At 40.5% G+C, this 27,594-nt stretch overlaps 1 protein-coding gene across 15 annotated transcripts in view; it reads right to left on the reverse strand.

The window, feature by feature from the left end:
- Positions 1 to 27,594, reverse strand: part of auts2a (activator of transcription and developmental regulator AUTS2 a) — a 345,092-nt gene that overhangs the window by 176,208 nt on the left and 141,290 nt on the right. For 10 of the 15 annotated variants that reach the window (XM_061802695.1, XM_061802700.1, XM_061802698.1 and 7 more), the window contains one exon: positions 20,433 to 20,537. In XM_061802695.1, coding sequence (XP_061658679.1) covers positions 20,433 to 20,537 — 105 coding nt within the window. The remainder of the gene's footprint in view (positions 1 to 20,432; positions 20,538 to 27,594) is intronic. The other 5 variants (XM_061802699.1, XM_061802697.1, XM_061802694.1 and 2 more) reach the window with 1 other exon arrangement.

Genomic DNA, 27,594 nt, shown 5'->3' on the forward strand with positions numbered 1-27,594 from the left:
CACAAAGGGATTATGGAATATATTGCCTGCAGTGGGCAATTTTAACCACTATGAAATGCTTAAAAGTGTTTTTCGTATGCGAGACATACAAAAGCAATTAGAGCATGCAATTTTTCTCCTCAGTAGTATCGTTAAGCCAGTCTTAGCATGGACGATTCACCAAGGATAACAAGTAAAACTGTAATGATGCACATGATTCACCTTCATAAGTGCTGCACTTCAGCACAAAAAGTTAAAATCGCTCAATGCACAAAGGCCGAGTTCACATGTAAAGTGCAGGTCAGGATCCAACTGACATAAGAAGCTAATGGCAGTGAAGGGAGCTGCTAGCGCGTGCTCCGGCTCTTTCAAGGGTACAGTGCATTTAAGTGCTATGCTCCCGACTACTGATTATTGCACCTTGGCCAACCTGCCGGCTCTTCATGCCCGGTATGCATTGATCTCGTTTGGCCCAGAAGATAAGGTAGTAATTGAATGAGGTCTTGGAATCAGAGGAATCTGCCCGGTTTAGCAAATTCCACTTTTCCTGGCCCTGTCTCAGTCTGGGGGCCAAAGGAGAAGGTAAAGGTTAATCCCATACAATCCAATGTATTACGTGGCTCTTTGCTGCCCTCTCACCTCTTACTGAAACACAAACACAGCTGATAAGATTCCCTTTAACCAGGCCAGAGTCAATTTTCTAATTAGTTTACTGAGAATTGTGTATGCGGGTGCAATTAATCCATCCACGCAGGTTGCAGTCTCTCCTTGCATATTTCAGGAGATAGCCTGCCACACCACATTTAATTCAACATAGTATATGTAAATTCATCCATTTTCTACCCCTCTTTTCCACATTAGTGTCATGTGTGATCTGACGGCTAGTAGGGATGACTTTTTGGTGAAGTACACTCTGGACCAGTTGCCAGAGAATCGTAATCATGTATACACAAACAATCATTCACACAAACATTAACTATGGACACTTAAGTCTTCAATTAACCAAAAATACATTTATAGAAGCCTATAATTTAGGAACAGCCCGTGACGTAATAAATTTGCCTATTTTAAAATGTAATACGCTCCGCACATACAGGGAATTCTTGGTTTAAGACGGTCTCGACCTAAAATGTTTCACATTTATGACACCCAAGTCTTGTCCACCATTTTGGCCCCAGCACCATATAGTGTTTCTGCTTCGCTCATGCATATGACTTACCTGTGTTTGTGCGCTGGGAGTTTATTTGCCCTTTTCGCCCACCTTATTAAACATTATGGCCCAAAGAAACAAAGCAGTCATTGTCAGTCATAAATGAAGAGTTGTACAAGACAAATTCAGGCTATATGAACTTGGGGAAGGAGGCTTGTCAAGTAATTTCGAGGAACAGCACACACTAGCATGTAACGTAAATACCATTAAAGATGGCACCCAGCAACCCCCAATCTTGCACTGTTCCGCATACCTGGCTTGACTGCCCTGCTAAGCTTGTCTGCGTGCACAAGAGATTTAAGGAAATCATGGCACACTTATCAAAGAAGAAGCAAGGGAGGCTTAACTTCTCACACTGAAACTCAATCAATTATCAGCCAGTCCGAAAGAGCTCATTAAAGCGGAAACCGTTACATCTCATTTCTCACCCAGATGCTAAGTTAAAGCTAGCCTGAAGAGTCTCACCAACAAATATTTATTTTTTTGGAACATAGGCTTGATGACCAAGAAGGTGACAAACCAACCCGCTGTTCAGTGGTTCTTTATGAACCCACAGGAACCCACATTTTGCTCCTTTTTGGTCTCGGGCAATAGATGAAGCATGTGTGACACCCACAAGTCGGGGGAAGCTACTGCAACTCCAGAGGAACTGATCACAATTTTCACAGAATTTGAATGTTGCATGATATTTTAGGAACTTTTTAGGATGGCTCCCAGTGTACAGTCACAACAGCGCCAGTCGTGATTGTATTGCTGCAAATTTTAACGTCTGATGTCAAATCTGTTTGCCAACTGAACTGGACGAGATGTTTCACAACACAAATGCCACATTACAAATATTACCATGTTTTCGATAAGCACCTCCCATTAAAATATTCATTACAGGGATTAAAGAGAATGTGCATATAACCAGCCACTGGATCAGTCAAACATCCGGTAGATCAACCAGCCTGCCTAAATTGTGTTCCACGTACGTAAATCCAACTTGCAGTGTAGTAAAGTACAAAATAATGCATACTTGGGTTTAAATTAAGGAGGAACCCCCAGCAAACAAAGTGGTCTTAGTTCTGTTGACTGTTATTTTTGTCATTTGACAAAGATCAGACCATAGTGAAGACCAATTTGTGCAGATATGACATTCAAAACTGTTTCCATACTTTCACCTCACAAAGTGTATAGAGTTTGTACCTGTTGAACGATGCTGCAAATCTTATTCATGACTTGTGATGAATTGATAAAAGCGAGATTCATTTCATCATCAAATAAAGTATCATACTTGGAAATTGATGTACGTATAATTAGTTGTATTTATGAGCTACTATGTGCCCACTTGAATTGCAGTTTATTAGTTAACAGACATTATGATTTGTAATCTATTAGAACTGCATTAATGCTGCAGTACTGGCCTTGTTGACAATCTGATGGTGAGCTGTAAGGAGCAACCCTAGATCTTCTAGATCTTCTTCCAGATCTCGATGGGACAAAACTGTTCAAAAATCACGCCCCTTCTGCCAGGCCAGCAGGGGGCTCTCTACAGCCCACAAACTATTGTTGTTGATATTGGCAAATTCCAACCTGGCATTGAAAATGAGAATCAGTTTTCAACTGCCTTCCGTGGATAAATATCCATCCATTTCCAGAGTTGCTTACCCACGCAAGAGTTGTGGGAGTGCGGGAGTCATGGACAAATAAAAGACGAAAAAAAAATCCTCCAACTTAAATTCATTTATTTCCTTACCCCATCTTATCAGAATTGATAAGAGACTAGATATAAAAAAATAAAAAATGAATTAGAGTGATAAGCAGTAGGCCTATCTTTAATGAAATCAGAATTGCTACATTCTGATCAATTCGCACCTCTAATCACCAGTTATCTTCTGCAATTGTGAATAACTTGGTGAAGATTACTTGACCCATATCTACCACTACAGTATACAGTTCACTCGCTAGCTACGCTTCCACCCTGAAAATATATATTCCATAAATGCAACCATTTTTGGAAAAGCTCGCTGTCCTTATCAAAATCTCCAAGTGTTATGTACTATTATTCAGTGTGCAAAACATTGTAGGTATATAACTAGCAGGAATGTTGTGCCCAATCGACTGTCATTTATTTAGTGTGAGGAATAGCGTGAAAGTAATTATCAACCATATTCAGAGTGGGCCATGTGACAAACGGTTAATGTGTTGGCTGATACAGGACGATGGGACATAGACGTAGTAATCACATGAGAGTACATCCTTGCTGACAAGTCTGGATCAAAGTGTTGTTGGTGTAGATTAAGCACGGATTGTAATTCACCGCATAAACGACTTTAGTGGAGGGTGACGGTGCATTGAGGCATTGATGAGACGCGCAAGAGTCGACAGCTGCAGTTTAGGAGAGTGGAAGTAATCTCTTTAAAATCCCGAAAAATTACTTTGAAGCCTGACAATATTCCGCCAAGATGACAGCCCATGACAATTTATCAAAGTAATAAAATATCAAAGACAAGAAATAGTCAGTTCACAGCAAAATGCATGTAATTCATAGTCAAACCTGACAGCCAGGACAAAGAAAATAAAAAATCCAAACGCAAGATGGCGAAAGCAACACTGGGATATTATTAACTAATTGGACAATATTGTCTCATGGTCATTAAGTAGTCGGACAAACTATTTACTTTTTAAACATTAATGCACAAAATGTACATTTCAGAGCACATTAATAAGCACCAGTCTATTACAACTAACATTTTAATTTACATTGCACAAAGGACATACGGCACAACACTTTATATTTCTCTATTACCTCTGCATTTCAAGCACAAAATGAGAATCAACTGCAAATGTGTCTGAAATGAAAATTAAATACATTTCCATTTGAGATGCAATACACTAAAACCATGTTTATGCTTCGGTATCCTGCTCTCCAATAATGTCACTCAAATGTTCACAGTTCTAATGCGAGACAGTTTTCTGGGTTTCGTTGCCATTTCCTCAAATAGAAGTGTTTCTAACTAAAAGTGTGAGTACATCTGAATCCTGTGTTAAGTTCTACTCAGTGGCAGTATGTAAATGTAATACCGCTTCTTCAATAGTGTGTTTAAAGCTCAACATTTTAAAATAGATATTGTTATGAAAACTACATATATTATTCACTTCATTGTCTATACGAAAAAAAATGATTGGAGAGCATGTCATTCATGCGAAAAATTGTGGAACTCTTACTTGACATCCCAGTGGCAGCCATATTGCCTGCAACGTCATTTACAGATGTCACACTGGGACAGTCGTCATTGAGAATATGCTGTGCCACCTGCTATGGCAGACGAACAACGGAGATTTTTGGAGTTTTCCGACGCCTCTTCTGACACGGAAGCTCTTTTCGAAGAAGAGAACATCTCACAATCGAGTGAAGTGAACGGGGCGATTTTACCCTATCGTTTTGAGCCATATTTAGATGACATGCAGATCACTTCTAACTAACAACAGACTCCCTGACAGTGTGTATGACAGTACTACTAGCGTACTTAGGAGGACCCATGCCGGGCGAAGTAACTACTTCAGAAGTGCCCAGACACTGATGGCCGATGGGGGGGGCTCCTTTCTCCTCCCCGCCAGCGATGTGACAACAATGGCCAGCAAGCCTCCCGGCCCAACCCACCTAGCTAACTGTAGGGACAGGCGATATGAGGCGGATATTTTGTTCTGAGAGAAGGATTACGTTGGATGGAGCTTTTTACTATTGCTCCTTTCGGAGAAAATGTTTGCATTTGGTTACTATACGTCTAGTCAGTTACACACTACTAAACTGTCTTTGTCCTTCTATTTTATTGTTTTGTATTGTATAGTATTGTGTGTGTGATTAAATTGTCTTAAACGCAATACAAGTGCTTTGTTATATGTTGCCGGTTTGACCAAGGGGACTTATTCTAAATTCACACGTAACATATGCTATAAAGTGTGAGACAAATTAGTCCCCCACAACTATTTTTTTTTCATAGCTCTATACACAGCTACCTGTCATTTAGAACCCACAATGCTCTCATTCTTTGCACCAGTCAATCCATTTTTCACAACGAACCGGGTGTTGTGGAAAAGTGTGACGAGTGAATCCATCCTCCAGAGTGTTCGAGCAAAATCCAGCAAAACGATGAGCCGGCATTTTGGCTAACACGAAAAAAAAAAAAACAAGTAATTTTTCGCCGGTACATAAGGTATGAACCAATATAAACACTCGACCCCGCTACTGTAAAAAACGTCACTTCCTGGTTCTTCTCCAACATAAATGCCTCGAGAGGGGAGATGCAAAAAACCATATACGACAAGATCATGACGTGTGGTGAAAAAACGGATGGGTCCATTCCGGGTGCCTTTTTTTTATTATTATAAACATACTAAAAATCATGCTTTACGTGTCCGTAGCCCTTTAAGATCTGAGCACAGCAGACTACTGTATTGGCTTCTGTGTTTCATTTCATGACAAAAAAAGAAATCTTAAAAACACAGCCCCGTATCGGACAAAATCTTTGATGGAAATGGGACACTAACAGACAATTGGAGTCAAGATGAGGGGAAAAACACATGTGTTATAAAGACAACAGTAGAATGGCCATCCAGTGGTTTCCTGGGGCCTGACATCAAGATTGCAGATGGATAAGTGCACGTTAAAACAATATCCTGCTGACCAAAAAAATCATTTCTCATAGCTTCCTCTATTTACCGAAAGGCTGCTCGTCTCCCACTGGGACCCAGACAAATGAAAATGTTATTTCTCTACTCATGAACTCCTACCTAGTCTGGTTTTTCACTGCTGGCAATTTCATTTCTCTTCCAAATTTGACTTAAGCCCACGACTTCAGGGAAATAATGTCTCTTGAATAATCTTCTCCAGCTGTAATTCCGGGATGTTGTGTCTTGTCTTTCTTTTTGAGTCCAGCTGTCCATTTAGACACAATATGTATTGTATTGTATAATAGTGAACGGGTAATTTAACAGTAATGAAAGATAGTTTGGTGGAATGGTCAAAATTAATTGCATTTTCAAAGTGCCAGTACACAAGCAATACTGGATGCTACTATGCAATCCAATTATAAAATATGTCATAAATATTTAGATGACTTGATTACACTCTTTACACATTTAGATGGACATACATATCCCAAACCCAATATGTTTGTGTAGATGAATCCGCTGTCACAATAGTTATACTGTACATAAATTAATATTGTACTTCATGAAAATGGGCAGTGAGAGAAGTTTTACCATGTAGCATTTTCCAAGTTTGGTGTTTGTGTGCTCCAGGCTAAAATGTGCATGTTGAGTTGAGTTGAGAGACGACACTTGGCAGGTTTGCAGTGAATGTACAACACAAAACCACATTTGTGTTATTTTCAGGCCTCAAGCTGTTGTACAATATCAATAGAATTTTGTAACTTTAAATAATTTGTTTTGCTGTTTTGACAAATGGGTTCAGAAAGAATTTCTATTTAGTTTTAGAAATCAATACACAGGTTTGCAGTGGAATTGTATGGACTCAATTTAACATGACATGGTACATCCTCTATGAAATACAAACAAAAAAAGAAGCAAAAAAAAAATATGTCCTTTGCAGCCAGTTTATACTCCACATCCTTTTCTGTGTGGTAATTGGCCACTGCGGTCAGTCATGACAGTCTGACAAAACTTTTCATTCTGAATAGGATCATTAAAGAATGTTTAATATTTTGAACCAGCTATAGTGGATACAAAGGAAGATTACTACTTAACAGGATTGGCAGGAACATGTGGTTGATGGTTGTGGTAAAGTGAGATGAAGTTAGTTAGGGATTAGGGCTGCTTCATTATGGCCTAAGTCATAACTATGAATCATTAGATCAATATTGTACTCACGATTATTACGGGTAATCACTGTTATTCATCATGCTGGGGAAATATCTGTAATTTTTATGCACCACTTTTTAACAAACAATTTGTTTCAGTTTTCGGTTAAAAGTCAATCTAGAAATAAGAATAAATTGAATAAATGTCCTCAGAAAATGGATTGATGGATGGAAGCAAATACAGTAAAGGCTCCGTCACACCATGACGTTCTGGTCAACGTCCTCTGAACATTTCAATCGTTCTATTTTTCAGCGTTCTCAAACGCGGATGACACATCTGGCGTGTGATTAACGTGTGTCTAACGCATGACGTAACGTGTGTCTAACGCACGAAAAGCGTGTCTAACGCACGAAAAGCATGTAACAGCGACCAAATAAGATACCCCTAAAAAGCAAAGTTCATAGTCACTTCAGTTGTTGTCGTGAGTTAGAACAGTGAGCATCATGCTGCCGAGAAGAAAAAAAGTTAGGGCGCGAACATCAGCAACTCGCGCTGCTAGTAAGAAAGCTAAGCCTCTTTCATCACCAGCAATGTGTTTGGAGGAAAAACAACAGCAGGAGGAAGAGAACGTCCGCGAAGTCACGCACCATGTGACACCCCCTTGGGGACCCTAAACACCTTGCAAACCCCAGTGAGGACGGTCCGACAAAGAGACAAAAGAAGCAGAGAAAGGATTGCAGGATCCTGGACCGGGCTGTTGAGGATAGTCTGGTGGAGTTCTTCCGCGAAAACAAACTGCTGCTTTCTGGATCTTCCGTAGTAGGTGCTCTCTACTGTAGCTTAATATTAAATGGACCTTGCTTACAAAGCATTGGTTTATATACCCATATGCATGGAAGTTCAGGAAACGCTCGAATGACGCTCAATGGACGCCAAACGACGTTCGTTTCACTTTAGTTACACACTGTGTGCGCGAGGGGATTGTTCAGTGGTCGTTGACAGGTCACCAGTGAGTCGTTCACTGCAAAGCAAACGATTAAGTAACAACCAAGTAAAGCTACAGTTACGACTGACTAACGATAGCCAAACGCGTGCAACGCTCAGTGAACCTTAATAAAACGTTCCACGAACGTTTTGAACGTTCTGCAGCGTTTGAAATTAAACGTTGATGAACACTGGTCTCGGTGAGAACTTTTGTGCATGTTCAAAACTTTTTTCCCGGACCGACGTTCTCTGCCGATTCCCAGCGATCATTGACGTTCACTAGCGTTCAAACAACGCTCTTCTGGAGCTATCCCGGCGACCATGGGCGACTACCAATGTTTCCTAAAACGCTATAGAACGCTGACCAAAACGTCATGGTGTGACGGGGCCATTAATGGATAGAGGGGAATACCATTAGTTTGCAGACACAGACTTTTTATTTGTCAAATTGCATTGTCAGTATATTGTAGTGAATTATCAAGAACAGGCACGTGTCCTTTGTTCTGCTTGACCATTGGTCAGTCGTGCACTGTCAAAAACGGCAAAGAACTTGACAGGGTTGATTTCCCCCTCTATTTGCTCCATGTTTTTTTGTTATTTCAGTTAGGCCAGCTTTAAAGGTGAATTCGAAGTAGCAGCTACAATGTCTTAACAAGCTGCTTATCCTCACAAGGGTGGCTGGAGTTCTGGAGCCTATCCCAACTGTCATCGGGTACAAGGCAGGGTATACCCTGAAGTGGTTGCCAGCCAATTACAGGGCACATACGGAAAAACAATGGTTGCACTCACAATCACACCTGAGGGTAATTTAGTCTCCAATGAATGCATCTTTTTGGAATGTGGGAGGAAACTGGAGTGCCCGGAGAAAACCCATGCAGGCACGGCGAGAACATCAAAACTCCACACAGGCGGGCCTGGGATTTCAACTCGGATCTTCAGAACTGTGAGGCAGACACTAACCAGTTGCTTCACTGTTGATAGATATCACAAAAAGATAAAAATATCTTTTTTAAAAATGTAGAAAACAAAACAGTAAAAAATAATTATAAAAAAAGCAACATCTCAAACTGAGATAAAAGCCAGAGCGGGAAAAATTGCTGTAATTATATTGATAGCAACATGACATTTTACATTTTTTTTTTTCCAGCTGATTTGAAACATTCCTCAGAGGAGAATTAAAATGACGAAAACTACTTGTTCACTGTTCACAGTGTTGTGTCACTTGTGCATATCAAAAAAATGTTACAATGTTACATTACCATTTGATCATAATGCATTATAATGGGTCTCTTGAATAGTCTCACCCTGCACAACATTAAGTCCTTAGTTTCTTGTCAAAAACAGAAAATTCACTCATAACTTGCAGAATTGGTGGAACAAGTTGTAATGATGGGTCAAGCATATTTTTCTAGATTTCCACATTCCATCAGACTTTTTTTTTCGCCAGCTGAAACTTGACTTTCTCCAACTAAGGGAAATGTGTGAAGCATGAGATCAACCATCCATTCGTCCATTTTCTGAGCCGCTTATCCTCACCAGGGTCGCGGGAGTGCTAGTGCCTATCCCAGCTGTCATCGGAAAGGGTACACCCTGAACAGGTTGCCAGCCAATCGCAGGGCACATCGAGACAGACAACAGTCACACTCAAAATCACAGTTAGGGGCAATTTAGTGTCCAATTAATATATGTTTTTGGGATTTGGGAGGAAACCGGGGTGCCCGGAGAAAATCCACACAGGCATGGTGAGAACATGCAAACTCCACATGGGGTGGGGGTGTGTGATTTGAACCCCAGTCCTCAGAGACCAATACTCTACAGCTGCACCATAGTGCCGCCTTAGATCAATGAATGCTCAGTTTTCTGAAACATCTGAAAAATCAACCTCACGAACCATCAACTTTTCAGCTTATCCTATTAGCCATTGGCCATTGGCCAATTAAAAATGATCCTGATTCTGAATGGCCACAGCATTTCATCCTTTTCCATCAATGCCTTTCTTCTGCACCCTCCTCTCAAACACCAGCAGTCGTGTCTTTCCATCCTTAATATATTATCTCCTAGGTCTTCCTCTACCTTTCCTGCCTTGGAGCTCCAAAATAGAGCTTGAGTGGAAAAATCTACCAAAACAACTGAGAAAAAAAATTAGACATTGAGACATTTAGATCTAAATAGAACTCAAAAATGTATTTACTGTATTCCAGCCATACAGCATGAAAGCCAATTATAATTGTGGATAAAACGATGTAAAATGTGCCCCAGCAAAGCACTGAAACACAGCAAAATGGATACACAGATATTGTAGGTGGATGGATGGATGGATGGATGGATGGATGGACAAGCAGACAGACAGACAGATGAAAAAAAGTCCCAACCACTGTAAACCTATTTCTACACTTGATTATTAGAAGAATTAGAATGATTCAAATTATAAATTTTTACAACGGGGAACAGTGGTTCAAGACGAGAACTTCAAATCATGGAATAGATTGTGTTGTGACATACTATATACAGTAGATGAGTGAGCTATTGCCCAAGCCAAAATGGAAAACTGGGTTCTGATTCACTCAGTACCATATGATTTGCTTTTCTTTTTCTTCCAAAATCCTTCATAGAACTGTATGAAACTTGGGTTAAACATCATATTTAACTGCTGTTTCGGGTCAGCATTCATTACAGGTTGCAAATGGGCCTTTTTATGTTATCCACATGCAGCTTTGTCTGCCCCTGCTGTCTCTCCACCAAACCCAACAGGACGTGACACAATACACAGACTCACAACACAAGCCTCCCACACAAATCCTTTACCCCCCAGCTAAGCTCCCTGGTACATGGACAACACACACACACAGAAAGGTTTCACATACGCAAAACATATACTCAAACACAATGTTCCTTGGAGATGTTGACATCATTCTTAGGATCGTAACATCTGAATATTATTAGTAAACAATTGTCCTTCAGTCAGCCAAGGGATTTGGGATACAACAATACATAAGCTAGTAAAATAGATACAGTAAGAGTCTATGAATGATTTTGCAAGAGGTTAATCATATGAGAGGGGGATGCTTCTGGACTCCCGTTGTCACTGATTTTGTGTTCTGTGGCTCCCAGTTTGGGCCTGTGAGGCCACTGTAAGTTAAACATGCACTCTTGCTCTGGTTCTCTTCACGGTAAAGAAAGGAGAAAAAAAAAAAAAAAAAAAAAAAACAAGTACGTGTGTGTTTTTATGTATACAGATTGTTGGACAGTGTGCATTCAAGGAGTAGAAATGTGGTCAGTGGAGACCTCCATCACAAAAGAAAGCACTACTTCCCCTTATTCTCCTTCATGCAGCTATAGTTCCCACATTCCTCTCATTGCTATGGCAACTGGCACTCTCTCCTTGGGCTCTGCATGCATCTAATCAGAGTGAGACCTCTGTGGAGACTCCTCCGGGCTCCACTTATTCAACTTACCCCCACTGAAACGGCCTCATGCAAAAAAGCTGGAACAAAGAGAGGATAGACTCCCCGATGGGGGGGCCTGTACGAAATCATAAATTGGGGTTAAAGGGTCGGGTTACGGTAAATGCGGAAGTAGTAGGTAGCCAAAACCTGCACAATGCACAACCGAGCCAAAAACAGGGAGGTGATGTACGGCTGTGGCAAATTTCAGTGGGAATTAGAATATGTGGAAAGGGATTTGTTTTTGGAAGCCAAGGAGCCTGAAAGCTTGGCTCGTACTGCTTGGCTCTGGCACCGGTCTAAGCTTGATAAGTCAAAATGGATTCTAGCTGAGCCTATTTATGTCATTCCTGAAAACATATGGATAGGATTCAGGCGCTCAATACTGTCAACCTTCGACAATGACATTCAACACCACTTCTTCAGTCCATTAATCTTCCATGAGAATAGATTTATCATCCCCAACAGAGAGGAATTGCATTCAGTCAGAGCAGTATTTACCACTTCCACTCACTGTGTATCACTTTCAATAGTTAAAGGATCTGGGTTTACTGCATAAATAGTAACATAATAAGTAGAGTTAAGGTCACAATGTTCAGCAAATGTGTCAAATTTTATTTGATCTTATGGCCTCTGGGTGTCGTAAATAATTAACAGAGATAAACTAGTAACATCTTTTGCCAACCTGAGGGCTCCTCAGAGGTCACTGCACACAATTCTAATTATATTTTTGCAGATCCAGGCAAGTCTGAGTAAAACATTTACGGATGCATGCGGGCAGGCGTGCCCCCAGCATTTTTTAGACAAGCCATCCAAAGGGACCTCTCACAGTCCCCTGACAGACATTTGGCTGTTGAGATTTTGGCAGGGCAATTGAGACCAAGCATAATTTTGCCCGACTGCCATGACACGATGTGTCACAATCTGTTCATAACAAGCTGACTGCGGGCGATGAAAGTGGGAAAGGGACAGCTAAATAAAAGAGAGTGAAGGGAGAGAGAAAAGTGAACTTGTTTTTAACGCCAGCTTGCTGATACTGGCCTACTTCCTCAGAGAAAACCTATTGCTCAGGTTGATTTGAGGGCTGATATACTTTCAGGAGTAAGTTCAACTTGTTTACTCACCTGAAACGGCATCACACAATTGTGAACATCAGTGCACCATGGAAAATAACTAGTGTGGTGAAAACACAACTTGCGGCAGCATTTTAACTTTCCAAAGCTCGTTGGATTGCGCCAAAGGAAAAGCAAATCCCGCTGATGTTTTTAGCCCATAATGATTTGGGCTGTGCGCACTTGCACATTGTGCATTGTTCATTTCTGGAAAAGAAGAAAGGATTGGTGCTACAATTAACTAAAATAATATATATATATATTTAAGATAGGCATGGTGGTGCGACTGGTTAGAGTGTCTGCCTCATTGTTATTTCATATTAAATATTCAGTTTAAATATGCTACTGTTTAAGCAATGGAGAAACAATTTTATGTTTTAGATTTCATTCCCTTACTGTACCGACTGTAAAATGAACTGTGACTCCAATCGTGATTGTACCGGTTTCACCCCGAGGAATCACATTTGAACGGTTTGTAAACAAGTTTGATGGTACGCTGACTTATAATAAGGATAATAGAGCTTGTGTATTAAATTTTAGAATTTTAGATTAGAATCATACTTGCCATGTACTGTAGAACAAAAAGTACTCTTGCTGATTTTGGATAGGAATAATCTCAATGTTACCAAACATTTATTTTAATAACTATTGCAGTATCCAGGGTGGAACAGTGGGATCAGCTGGAAAGTGTTGGACCTCACAGTTCTGAGGTCCCGGGTTAAATCCCGGACTAGCCTGTGTGGGGTTTGCATGTTCTCCCCGTGCCTGCATGGGTTTTCTCCGGGCACTCCGGTTTCCTCCCACATCCCAAAAACATGCAACATTAATTGGACACTCTAGTGAGTGAGCGTGACTGTTTCTGTGGTTAGGGTTAGAGGGTGAGGATAAGCGACTAAGAAGATGGACGGATGGATGGATATAGTATACAGTAGTTCAACATCATTTCCTAAAGTTTACAACTGTCCAAGTTCCACCCTCTAATTTATTCTGATCAGGGTTATTGGTGGAATGGAGCTTTGAAAGATAGACAGCCTGTACTATAGACTGCTCGCATGTCAATCACAAGGCATGTATAGTGTCCAACATTTTGTCAAGTTGTCATTTCTTCAGCTACACTTACATCTATATAAGAGATAATACAATAAAAAAAAAGTAATTGTGTTAAGGCTTTTATTCTGCCCTGGTTTGGGACATTATCAATCTTGAAAATCTATTGAAAAGTCAAAAAGACTGCTGCTCATTTTGCACTGTCACGACGCACACGCACACACACACACACACACACACACACACACACACACACACACGGCGTGTTCTTCAAGATATTCAATGATAATGAGCTCATTATAGGTACAACATTCCTACTTCCATATCTTGTCTGTAATAGGAAACATTTCAAATCATTTAGAGGCAGACGAGAAAGAGATAATTGATGCAAGCAATTACTAGTTCTGTGTTGGAGCAAATTGTCCAGCATATCTGGACATGCAGGGTGACTGTGACCTCATTTACATCTGAGTGTCAGGAAATAATTGGAGAATGGATTGAGGAGGTGGAATGGGCATAGCGCGACGCAGAGTGACTCCACACATGTTCCATAAACAACTGTGATGCATTCAGACAAGAAGCATGTGGAATACTTTGTACAGCCAAGTTTTTTTTTTAAGAATATGTTTTGTAGGCGCAGGCAAATTTCATCAAAAACTGATCTTTATAACAACAAATATACTTTATGACAGTAATTGGCTTCTAAAAGCTGTATTTTCGGCATTTATAATGGTTTTACCACATGCACACTGGATTTTGCAGAGGCTGTCATGTTTTCACCAGAACGCCAGTAATAACTAGGTCCAGTTTCACAAACCATGGCAGAGACTTTGGCAGCGTAGAGGGCTGAAACCACTTCAAACACACGAGAAGATGATGTGCTTGACTTTAAACAACATCACTTCCAGATGTTTCGTTACAAGCCAGGGTTCCAAGACCTCAGTGAAAGCAAAACCTCGTGCGCACGTGAAGCCAGCGTGTACTGGTAGGGATACAAACAACATGCGTTCCACGTTTGTGGGGAAAGGTAAGTCAAGTGTTAGGAGTGATGTGTTACAAAAGTGATGCAATCACATTAGCGTACTACTTTTGGTCATTTTAGACATTTGTAATAACAGTTGAACAAGCTCAAACAATTTGTTTTGAGATTGCAGTGAAGAACTGTGCATAATAGGGAAAAATAGCATTTGTATGTTGTAAAAGGCTACTCATATTAATGTCCTGGAAAATTGTATTTCAATTTTATATAATTTCCCACAAAATCTGGTACAACATGTGACAGTGGTGGGCAGCACGGTGGCACAGCTATAGTGTGTTGGCTTCACAGTTCTGAGGACTGATGTTCCAATTTCCTCCACCCCCCGTGTGGAGTTTGCATGTTGTCCCCATGCCTGTGTGGGTTTTCTCTGGGCACTTTGGTTTCTACCCGCATCCCCAAAACATGCATTGATTGAAGACACTAACTTGTCCCTAGGTGTGATTGTGAGTGCAACTGTTGCCTGTCTCTGTAACCTGCGATTGGCTGGCGACTAGTTCAGGGTGTACCCTGCCTCCTGACTGATGACAGGTGGGATTGGTTCCAGCACTCCCGCGACCCTTGTGAGGATAAGCAGCTCAGAAAATGAATCGATGAATGGATGTTACAGTGGTGACATTGAAAGAGATTGCAGACCTCTCTAAAATTCTGACTTCAATCTAGAGGTTCATTCATTATAGTGTGCTTTGTGCTCTACCAACCGGTGGGCTCTGACCCAGCACTCCAAAGCTTCTCTCTACTGCACCCCCCCTCCTATCAAGAGCCTAGGGTAGGAAAAAACAAAAAAACAAAAACCCAGTAACACGCTGTTTACTTGCGATCCCAGGCCCGTAATTGCCAATTTATTTGATAGGCAGCTGGGTAATGATGGCATTTCACCCCTTGCCACAGAGGCTAAACAGGAGTGATTCATCCCAAGCTCCCCTTCCCTCCCTGATCCAGATGACTCCTTCTGCTCGGGACCGCTGCTTGCCTCAATGCCTGCCACCCAGACAGAAAGGGGTGGGGTCTGGTGGGGGATGGCGGCCATGTCGGCTTCAAACAAACCCGAAAGGGAACCCAGCACTTCAGAGGAAATGGAGCTAAGCCTGCCAATTTAGCTGAGGTTTTGGGGGTTGAGGCAAACACAACCAACCTGATATGCCATTTGTATGCCTTAATGAGCTGGCAGGATTGGCTGAGAAGAGAAGGAGAGTGCAAGAGAGAAGGCTGCCAGAGCTGACCTCCTTTGGCCTATACAGTATTGTCCTGCCACCCTGCACCAGGTCAGAAAAATCAGTCTGTCTGCTTCATTGGACCACCGTTGACCAATGAGATTGAAGGGAGGGCTAAAGCAAAATAATATTTGTGATTGCTGATGGTAAAATGAAGAGCTTGGGTCAAAGATAGATCGAAACTGATACAGAACATTAAATAATCTTGTGCTGTTTTGCTTTGTTGGGATGCCATAATCCTGTTGCAGCGACAATGTTACAGCAAGCAGACTTGAAAATGACCAGATAGTAAGAACTATGGTCAAACAATAGTTGAAGCAATGTTTAAAATTATTTCACAAAACAGATTATGTCCACTCTTCTCCTTTTCCTTCAAACCTTACAGTGTGGGTGCATAGCTCTGCAATAGAAGCCCCACCTTGCACCTCTTTGTGATGAGTGAAGTAGTTTTTTACAATGTTGCTGCAGGGGACTTGTTCAGTAACCTGCGGGGAACTGAAATGAAGCCCAGCACAGCATGATTGTCTAAAGTGACAGGGGACTAATGGGGAGGGGGATTGGTGTGTCTACAAGTCAGTCTTCATGCTTCCCAGCTTTCAGCACTTCCTCTGATGGCACGCTTATGGCCTGCAAGGTGTCTTGAGGCGAGGGGAGAAAAGGGTTGTGCCTCTTTCTAACCCCCCGAGAGCCTCAAACGGTAGTCCAGGTGGAAGAGATTATAGAGAGTGTGATAAATGCTTCTTGAGAACAAGCCAGAGAGTGTGGATTGTGGTGTCTCTGCTCAAGAAAACCTACAATTTGCCAAAAACAATAGATAAACATAGCACTTAATTTTGTGTTAATGCCCCCCGTCCAAGAACTACCAAAGAACAGTACAGTTCAGCTGTATTTGCTGAATAGAGATATGTTCTCATCTTGTAGTATTTTATTTTTAATAATACTTTATGATTGATTAATTTATGATTATTCATTTTCTCCACACGAAATCACGTAAATCTAGAGCAATGCCCAACCTTACTTATAATCCTCGAAAACAAGAAGGTGCACATAAACAGTATCAAAGTAAATGTGCTAAACTGTTGAAATTCCTAGTTCCTATGTGATGGCTTTTGGACTTGTTAGCGTTTCAACAGATGACAAAATGACTGTTTACATGAGGACATTTATGCACATAATGCTACAGCGGTGAAAAGTCATTCACACGTTTAGTGTGTGCACTGCAGAGGGGGCTATAGTCCAGGCTGACATAAATCGGCAACTATCATTTCAATTTCAGCGTCAAATTACTTATTTCATTTCATGCCCAACCAAGCGTCAAAGCTACATGTAGAATCAGTTTTGCTCCAGTTGTTCGGCCATGTCTTTTTCAAAGACTAGCTCACCCCACAGCTGACAGCTTTAATTATGGCCAGATATCTGATTGTTACACTGCAGATTCTTCACACAACTCAACCAACATGTACTGTATGTGTGTGGCCGCTTCATTCTTGTCCCTGCACGTGTAGGTGCACTCTACAAAAGTATTGCAACAGTGACTCCATTTCCGGAGAGCACACATAGCTGCACATTGCTATGATCAGCTTATGTTTTTATATTTGTGAGGAGCCAAAATTGAAGTTGAACTTTAAATGGGTTTGTTCGAATATATTTGTTTTGGATTCATGACCGGGTGACATTTTGTTTTATGTATTTATTTTAATACATGTCAAAATGGAAATGAGATTTTATTTTAATTTGTGGGTATTTTGTTTAGACTTTTATAGGAGTGTTGCATGTCGCCTGATGGATGTCAAATAAATGGACCTTTGACTAATTGAAATATTCCTTGATGGCACTTTAAGATTTTTATTTGAATACCCCTGCACTATCTGATTTCAATGTGAAGATTGCCTAGGCCATTTTAAAACGTTGTTTTTGTGACTCCTTTTTTTGTGTCACGTTTTTGTCATTATCTGATTGATTAATAAATGAATTTATATTATATATCTATATATAAATAAATAAATGATCTCCCAATTAGTTGTAGCTATAGTACATATACATTCTGCTGTCTTCTGAGTCCATAAAATAGATTTTTTTTTTTCCAGGCTTATCTCACTTTTATTTTTAAACTTGTCCTGTTCAGATGCAAGGCCTCGCAAAATGGTGGATCTTTCTGCATTCTGTGCTGGAATACTTTTACCGTGCAGCTGTGGAGTTTCAAATTTTCCCTCTCCTTCTCTTTAAATATTTTAATTATTCTGATGTCTATTGAAAATGCATCTGGACAGGAGACAGTTTTAGGAGACAGAAAGAGGGGAGAAGGGGAATAAGGGTGTGAACCACAGTAGAACAATAGTTAGTGTAGATGTTTGAGGACAATTAATGCACTAAAAGCAAATTGATCTCTTATTTGTGGATGGGGGCGGGGGACACACCAGGTGAAGACATGCAATGACAGAGGAGAGAAAAGGGCAGGACATGAAAGGATGTAGGTAATGAGTAAGCCAGTATTATTCACAAGTTGTGGGGTGGGATTTTTTAAATTATGTCTAAACATCTGTAAAAAAGAGTGAGTTGATAGTGTTAGTTTAAGCTACAGGGTATGCTTTTATTAATGGTCTCCAGCACAGGCAATTCATGGAATTAGCGTGTCTACGGAACTTATTAGTGAATGAAAACCATATCAAATGCATGTAAGTCAACTGTTGTCCTGCGTTCCTGAGCCAGTACATTGAGAAAAGGTGGGCCTGGCATCCTCCAACAACGGGGGAAGTCAGTGACCCCATCCACCCTTTTCATTCTCCTTGCTACTGAGTGTCCTCTGTACTTGCATGCAAAAAGTCTTCTTAAAACAGTAGCTCGTGATATCTTCAATCCTATCTACAAGTGGTTTTTGACCACAGCATTTTAAGGTCTCATTGCAGGTCTGACAATGTTTTTGTCATCTCATGCTGCTGTTCTTCAACATATGTTGTTGAATACATCTGTATTTTATTTGTTTTTTCCATGAGATTCCATTTTGTTGCATGCGCTATAGCAAAACCTGTTGTAATGGCTCTAATAGATCTTCCCTTAGCTTAACAATAGCTTGTTTTTCACCCATAAACTGGTGTTCATGTTGGTCTCCTGTCTAATTAGCATGAAATGCAAATGTAGTCTTCAGTGATATTAAGTGCTATTTATTGCATAATAGGACATCATGTAAAATATTTTTGAAAAGGTAGATTTTAACTAAATGTGCTATTGCCAAGGTTGTTCATAAGATTTGAATATAAATATTTTGAAACCAAAGCTGACATTCATCACTTGATCCCAAACCAAGTTTAGACATAGGTCTTATTGTTACAATAGGGAGAAGAGTGTACATGATGAAACAACACTTGAATTGCACTCAGTGCAAAAGGAACCATTTGAAATTTCATCACATTGTTAACTTACCTTTGGTGAAAAGTGACACACAAAAACATTTGTGACAAAATAGCCCATTTTTTTGTTTAAATTAAAGTCAAACAATTCAACTTTGAATACTTGAAGACAGTTTATCTTCAAGAAAACCCCAACCCACCTGTTTAAGCAGTTCTGTTTTTTACTCCCTGCACATCATTGAAATAAACGACGACCTTCTCCTGGCAGCTGAGTTCTATTTGTTTGACATCCATCTTCTCCTTGATCTTTGCCTCTTGACACCATGTCCCTCACCATCCTCCTCAATACGCTCATCGCAACTGGCATCTCCCAAATTCCCTGAAACTGCTCTGTCTGCACTTACTTCATTCAACTTAAAACATTTACCTCCCAGCTGTCCCCAGTCACAACAGGTGTGCCCCAGGGCTCTGTCCTAGTTACTAGTTGCAACTTCCTGGCACATCGAGGATGACAAATAGAGGAGCCGTGCCACTGGGATTTTGGGTAGTGTACTGGTCTATTGAGGTCATAGTGACTCATCGGACAGTGAAAACAATTTCCTACATGTGCGCCAAAGATCCTGCGGAAAGATGATGATGATGATGATGCAAGATGTAATGCCCTCACCTATGCACCACTCCCTTGTATGGACATTTTTTTTTTCTTTTCGTAACGCTAACAACTGTATGTGACCCACGCAATTTACTCCATGTATAATGACCTCGAAATTAAATAATGAAGACTTTTCCACATTGCTGTTTAGAAGAGTGATTACATTTATTTTCCCATTTATCTCTGTGGTACATTTTGTCTTCCATCCTTTGTGAGTATACTTTGTGATATATTTGCAAAACAGTATGAGCTAATTAATGCGACATTTGTTAATAACAAAGTGACATTTATTTCAGCGAATGTCCGTCTTGACAGATAAAGATAAATACAAACTCAGGACCGTTATTTATGAGGTGACTCCATTTAATCAATTAAGATTTGTTTTCTTTGTTTTGATTTAATCACAGTGAACATACGAGGCACATCGTGGGTGATGGATATCCCCTGCCCCATTACACATTGCTTGCCCTTAACCCTTTGCATCTTAAAAGATAAAGCATGGACTTTTGACATTTTCATTATATGAGACCACTTGACTATGACTGATATTGGATCACTGGCCGTTTTAAGCCTTTAAAATAAAAAAGCCATATTGGTACTCACATCTGTCAGTCGGTCTCTGGAGCTGCTCCTCATGGAAGGCTTGGACTCTCCACTCACACTCTCGCTATCGCTGTCTTTGCGCTTGTTCTGTCCTGGCTTCAACTGCTTGAACACAAAACAATACCACAGGTTAACAACGTGATGATAAACGGTTCCAACTATACTGTGAACAGATAATACTGGGCTGAGCAGGCCTCCCGCAGAATTCTGGTCATGAATATGTGGGAACTGGCAGGAGCTAAGGAGATGTCTATGAGTCTTTTTTTTTTTTGGTCTATTCAACGGCCGTCACAACGTTTGCCAATGAATGATGCCATCTGATATCACAGTATGAAGCTACTCGTAGCTCATGAAACACAGAAGAGTTACAAAGCCCCCTCCAGAACCTTCGAATGAAGCCACTATCCTTTCCCAGCAGACACCACATGCTGAGACAGCAGGACCTATTCAAGTGTTATTCTCTAGACACTCAGTTGGAAAAGAAGCAAAATGAGTAGAATGAAGAGGACAACGGGCCAGTCAACAAGCAACTGAGGCTCTTCAAAATATGGAGAACAGTAAAAGACTCTTGGGAGAGTGGAGCTGAGTGGAAGGAGGTGGGTTGCTTATTCCCTGTCCAAGTGTGGGATTGAAGTCCAGAGAAAGTGCTGTCCCTCGCAGACCAGACAAACACTGCAGGTTTCATTTCAAAGCACATAAAAAAGCTGGTTTTATGGGACAGTGCAGTAAAGTGTGGCTCAGCCACTTAATAGGAAAAGTAGAGAGATGCTCTGCATGCATAAAGAGCTTGGACAAGAAGATGATTGCACATTTTTCCCGCCCATTTGAGAGGGGGTGTTGAGCTACTGAGCCATATAAACAGTATATTTTCCACCCACTTCTTTCAGAGTATTGGACATCATGTGGTGCGATGAAAGGCCACAAGGCAGGGGAATAGTGACAGAACTCGTGAGTTGAGCAGATAATTAAAATGAAAATGTTTCATTTTGCATTGCCATTAGTTGTGTGAAAAGAATCCTATTCCTTGAGAGAATTGTATGATGGTTAGAAGGCGGGTGGATTCGCCAGAGTGCTAAGTGTGATAAGAGAGTTGGATCATTGGGAATGCCTGATGGGCCTCAGTGACTGCTGTGTGTGTGTGAGTGTGTGAGTGTGTGTGTGTGTGTGTGTGGTCAGACTGAAATGAGCAAAAGCTGGAGAGAACCAAAAGCAGCAAGTGCACAGACCCAAGGCCACCAATGCCCTGTGCTGTGATAGCACTAATTACATATAACGCATTTAATTCCCACCAAAACCAGAGCACATTGTACGCCTTTTGGGGTAAATGCCACATTGTCTGAGGGGAGTTTATGGGCAGTTAGACGGAAAAAAGGAAAATAATCTAATATCCACTCTGACCCAGAAACTGACTCCTTGTGGAGAGTTTGAGCCATGCTGATTACATTACCCTGTGAACCTCCTTTGTCACAATATGTTTGCCTTTATCATACAGCTTGTACTTATTACCCAACCTGCTCCTTTGGAAATGCAGAGAAAGCTGTTGCTACATTATGCATGACTCAGTACAACATGGGATACAGAAATGAACTCTATCTTACATCAGACATATTAAGTGTGTCTGTACCCATTACAAAACCTCTATGGAAGAAAATATGACTTGACATAGAGTGATGAGCTTTGTGGATGAGCTCATCTCATCCACTGAAGGGTGAATTATCCAAAATGATTACTGACACCCTCCCCTAAAAAAGTGGCCAAACTGTCTGTGATCTCTGTCTCCTTAATTCACCACACCATCCCTTACTTTCTCAGTTTTGCCCAGTTTGACTGTTAGGTCAAGCAGAAAGGAGGACCTGTATCCCTTACATGTTGGAAGAGTTTGAAGAAGAGATGACCTTTTAAGCTGCCAATGTGGTTTCTTTGTATTCTGATGGATATTGAGCATTACAGTTGTTAGGTCAAACAGAAGGGTTTTTTTTTGTTTTTTTTTAAAGGGGAATGACAAACAAAAATGAGAATGAAAATGTAACTACATAAGATTGAAAAAGAAACCAAAAGAAAAGACTAGCTGTAAAAAAGAGGAGGAAAGTAGCTGATTATATAGCCGGTACGATGACACATTCAAATTGAGTGTTGTATAGGGCAGTCGTGCTACACCATGTGCTAGAAGGACAGGACAAGATAGAACAGGACTGGACAGGGACAAGAGGGGAAGCCTGCAAGACCGAGGTCGTGGACAAGGCTGTACAAGTGGAGTGTGTTATAAACATCTGTAGGATCTAATTGAGGAGATACCCAACAAATTTGCATAGTTATAAGTTACAACGGTACCTCTACTTACGAAATTAATTCATTCGGTAAGTCATTTCAAATGAAGAAGCACTTTTTACATGTAAATAGCCTAACGAAACCCCTCACATTTAACCATGAGTTACTAAAAATTAAAATGTTGTTTGTAAAAAAAAAAAAAACAGACAGCATCCTTTTTTCCTAATTTAAAACCAAGCTAACGCTACTATCTTTAAACTGCATAAAAGTAGAGCCTTACCAAATAAAATGTTAAATCGTGTGTTTTATTTTTGTCCCCCTTTGACTGTGAATACTGTAATTCCAAAAGAACTTGTCCAGTCAAGACATCCTCATAAAATGTGGCTCATCTTTCAAGGCTGTTAAATAGCTCAGGACCTGATTACACAGCTATTTGAACACATATCCCTCAGCTTGTTCTCTTTAATTTGCCCCTGAGCTCCTTTAAATTACTTCAGAGAATACATTAGACTTTTTTTTTTTTATTATTATTCACTTCCCTCTTTAAAATATCCACATGATGAATGAATTTATTTTCATGGCAGGATGAGGGGACATCCATAGGAAATGCCGGAGGTCACTGCAATTAAAACTCCTGTAATTTAATGCCCTTTTGAGTGATACTGAATCTAAATGAGATGTCTGTGTTGATGGTATGTGGATCCTCTCTGATTAACAGCACTGATGTCATTACTCCTAACTAGGCATGTAAGCACGTTTTATCATCGATAACAAACAACTACTACTGCACTTTATTGTAACCAACCCTTATCTACAAAGCATAGGAAATGTCATATTTCCTGCATTATGCTGCCTAAAACATATATGTAAATACTAATTAAAAGACTACCCGATGTCTGTGTGTCTAAAGAATTTTCAAAGTAATGAATAAACTACTTATAATTGCAAATTTACATCTCACAGGGATATGTATTCAAATTTAATCAGATTCATTTGAATGCCTTGCTTGTTTTGACACTGAAAAATTAGTTAATATATGTTTTGACCAAGTGAAGAGAAGCCCACCATTTTTTTAAATATATGTTTTGTTTTAATAGTTTTGTTAAAGGAAATTCACTGGGATCTATGCTCAGGAGAGGTGAACTATTGCTTTAAAGTAATGTCAAATAAACACCTGTGGAAAAATATACAGTATGTAGTTTGCCTGTCTTCAGAGCATAAAACAGTAAAAGGTTGGAGCAACAAAACATAGAAATGCTGAACAGTACTTCAGTATTTGGCCACAGTCGAACGTACATGTTTTGTACAAATGCAAAGTCAATACCGAAAGGATGATGTAAACCAATGTGGGTACCTCATTGGTCGAGTAGTCATTGTAACGTAATTATGAAACCACATGTCAAGAAATAATAAACGTTTTTGCTGAGGCTTAGTTCTGAATGCTGCAGTATTAAACAAGTCTGTACTTACTACCCAGTGTTTTTTTTTTTTTTGAAATAAAAACAGAGTCCTTAACCATAACCAACAACCAAATAAAAAAAAAGTAAATACAGAAATGATGACACTTCTCTTCTATTGTCACTACCTGTCTTGTTTAAATGATCGCACGGTACTATTCAGAACAAAGCGTCCTCTTAAATACTGTCAGTAAAGTCAGGTATAGTGGAGCCGAGCAGGGTTGGTACTGTTGTACAGCATGCCAAATAATCTGTATGGCTTCAGCCTGTTCACATGAAAATAAGTTTTATTTACAGCAAGAAACAAATTGCTTCCTAACAAGGGTAACATAGGCAGCAAGGTGTGATAAGTAAAAATGTATGGAATTGTTCATTCACGTCCTTCTTTCTCCAACATCGGACTAGTATGTAGCTTCCACTCCTTATGTTGACAGTGTAACGAATTACAATTCTTTAATTTAGTAGCGTTATGCTTCTTTGCCTTGAATGCAATTTTGGGTGAAATAAGAATTTGTGTTCTTGTATAGTAATTATATATCCTGTATATATCAATGTTCTCATCTCTTATATTGACCAATGTATCGGTTAATGGCTAATCTGTTAGATATCATCCAATATATTGAACATATCCAATAACAGTATTGGCCCTTTGTTACAATAGAAATCTTCTACTCCTTTCAGTTTGGCCTGTTAGCGGTCACCACACCATGTCTCCTGTTTCCATGTGCTCCCATCTCCTGCATCTTCCGCTCAAACACCAACTGGCAACTAATGTCTTGCTTCAATACACTGATCAACCTTCTCTGTTGTCTTCTCTCTTTCCTGGCAGCTCCATCTTCATTATCCTTCCAACAAAATACTCACTATCTCTCTGAATGTATCTAAACCCTTAAAATCTGTTCTCTCTAACCTTTTCTCCAAAACAGCCAACCTTGCTGTGTCTTCATTGACATTGTCTCTAATCTCTACATTACGGCTGGCTTCACCACTGTCTCAAACATCCAAGTTCCTTTCCTGGATGCCATACTTACCCATGATTTTTGCATCACCTTCACCAACATGTCCAATACAATCTGCACCAATCATGACTTTCACTGATGCTCAGAACTACTTTGTCTATCTCCTTCCATAAATTCTCTTGCACCTCTTGATCATATCCTACCTGTGAGGCATAGCTGCTAATCACATTGTACATCCGTCCATCCATCATCCAAAGCGCTTATGCTCACAAGGGTCACGGGAAAGCCGGATCCTATCGCAGCTCGCTTCAGGCAAAAGGCGGACTACACCCTGAACAGGTCGCTAGTCAGTCGCAGGGCAGATATCAATGCCATTACTGAGCGGGAATCGATCCCACACTGCCCGCACCATAGTCAGGCGCATGTTCCACTACACCATCACTGACCACATTATACATCTTGTTCTTGTTTTCCTTTCGGTTTGTCCCATTAGGGGTCACCACAGCATGTCATCTTAGATGAACGCATATTTGTTTGGCACAGTTTTTACACCAGATGCCAGACGGTCTCCAATCCAAGTAGTAACCAGCGCCAAACCCGCTTAGCTTTCCCGAGATCTGACGAGATCAGGCGTTCTCAGGGTAGCGTGGCTGTAGTGACCACATTATACATAATAACCTCAATTTCAAGCTTCAGTCTCATCATCCGATCTGATACCCTTTTCACGCCCTAGACATTCTTACCTACCTCTTCCTTTAAAATAACCACTTGTCCATACCTCTTCCCATTTGCACCACGGTAAAATAATTTAAAACCTGCCCCTAAAATTCTCACCTTGCAGCCTTTCCACCTGGTGTCCTGGACACATAAAACCTTTGTCCTTATCATCATGTCAAACAACTCCTGATTTTTTCCTGTTGTAGTTCCAACATTCAAAGTCCCCACATTGTATTCTAGGCTCTGTGTTTTCCTCTTTTCTTTTTGCCCAAGAACCCGCTTTCCACCTCTACTTTGTCTTTGACCCTCAGTAGCTGAATTTCCATCGGCGCCCTGCAAGTTAACTGTGCCTGGGGAGGACGTTGTTAACCTGGGCCATGGCCAATCCAGAATGGAATTATTTAGATGAGCGCTCATACTTGTTCGGCAAAGTTTGTCCTACAGTTTGCACTGGCATGTGTCTCCCATAGGGCTGCCTTGTTCCAACACAAATATACTATGGACAAAAAGGGGCAACATATATGTGGAATGTATTAACGTTCATATATGCAAACATAAACCTGCACTTTCCTCTCATTATTAGAGTGCAGTGTCGAGCAAATTATTCACTTACTGAAAGACATCTCATCATGACCATTGTGAAATTTGACTAAAACAGTGGGTTTTTCTCAAATAATGTGAGGTTACAGTTGATACAATCAAGCACTAAAATAGGCCCTACAAACATTTCTTATTAAAAAACATTTTAGACTGAGTCATACGCATCCAACCTAGCAAGCCAACAACCTCATACTCCTCATGAGACAAAAAAGAAGGCAGGGAGTTTAGAGGGCAGCCTTCTCAATTCGAGCGTCTGTGGGATTCTTTTGCCTTCAACTTCTGGCTTCCCTTAGTTACGCACAGCGGCAGCTTCAGATCTCGGCAGTAATAAAATCCAGAACAGTTTAACATCTTTTATTGTTCTTGTGCGTCTCTCAGAACAGCTAACCTGTACTCGCAGGATCTGGCAGTGAGAATTCCACTAGCGCAGCAATGAAAGAGGATCTCATTTACCTAAAAGCACTTATGAATTTTTAATTTGCTTTAACAAGTAAATTAACAAGTCCCTCATTTGGGAAATTTTATGGCTGCTTGCCACTGAGGGAGAACCATGAAAGTTTTATAGATAACCACTCACTGGGAAGCATCGTTGATAATAAATTGTCTATTTCCTGGGGCATAGTCGGACTCATTGGTTTCCACTGACTACACTTTGAATATCTCCTTTTATGCTGCCTTCAGAGGTCTATATACTATGGTTATTAAACTGCTCACAAGGCTTGCAACTCTGCAGTTAAAATGAACAACTTGAGGAATTCTAGTTGACGTGGGATCTTACATGTAGCCTTTGGGAGCCCAATTGCCATACATTACAAAACAAACTTAGCTAATTACACCCCTTAAAGTCTTAATGTAAATCAACCGCACAGTTCATATAGAAAATCACCTTGAGTTGCTTGACATAAACAGTTGGAAAGTGCTGGTCTGGTTTAACAATCAGCAAGCTTTATCGGATAAGACTGGGAAGTGAAAAGGGGACCTTAGGGTTCGTCAGGGCCTGTAAGAGGGCTGACGAGAGGAGCTACGACATCTTTCAGACAGCGGCTGTGTGGAAAGCCCACCAGCATGGCCGGACGCTGACCCGTTGCTGTGCTCCGAGGTCCAGCTGCTCTAACTGACACAGACAGCAGTCCCGCCTGGCCCTCGCGTCACCCATAAGTC

The sequence above is a fragment of the Syngnathoides biaculeatus genome, chromosome 18, assembly GCF_019802595.1.
Source record: "Syngnathoides biaculeatus isolate LvHL_M chromosome 18, ASM1980259v1, whole genome shotgun sequence".
In the NCBI taxonomy this organism is placed as follows: Eukaryota; Metazoa; Chordata; class Actinopteri; order Syngnathiformes; family Syngnathidae; genus Syngnathoides; species Syngnathoides biaculeatus.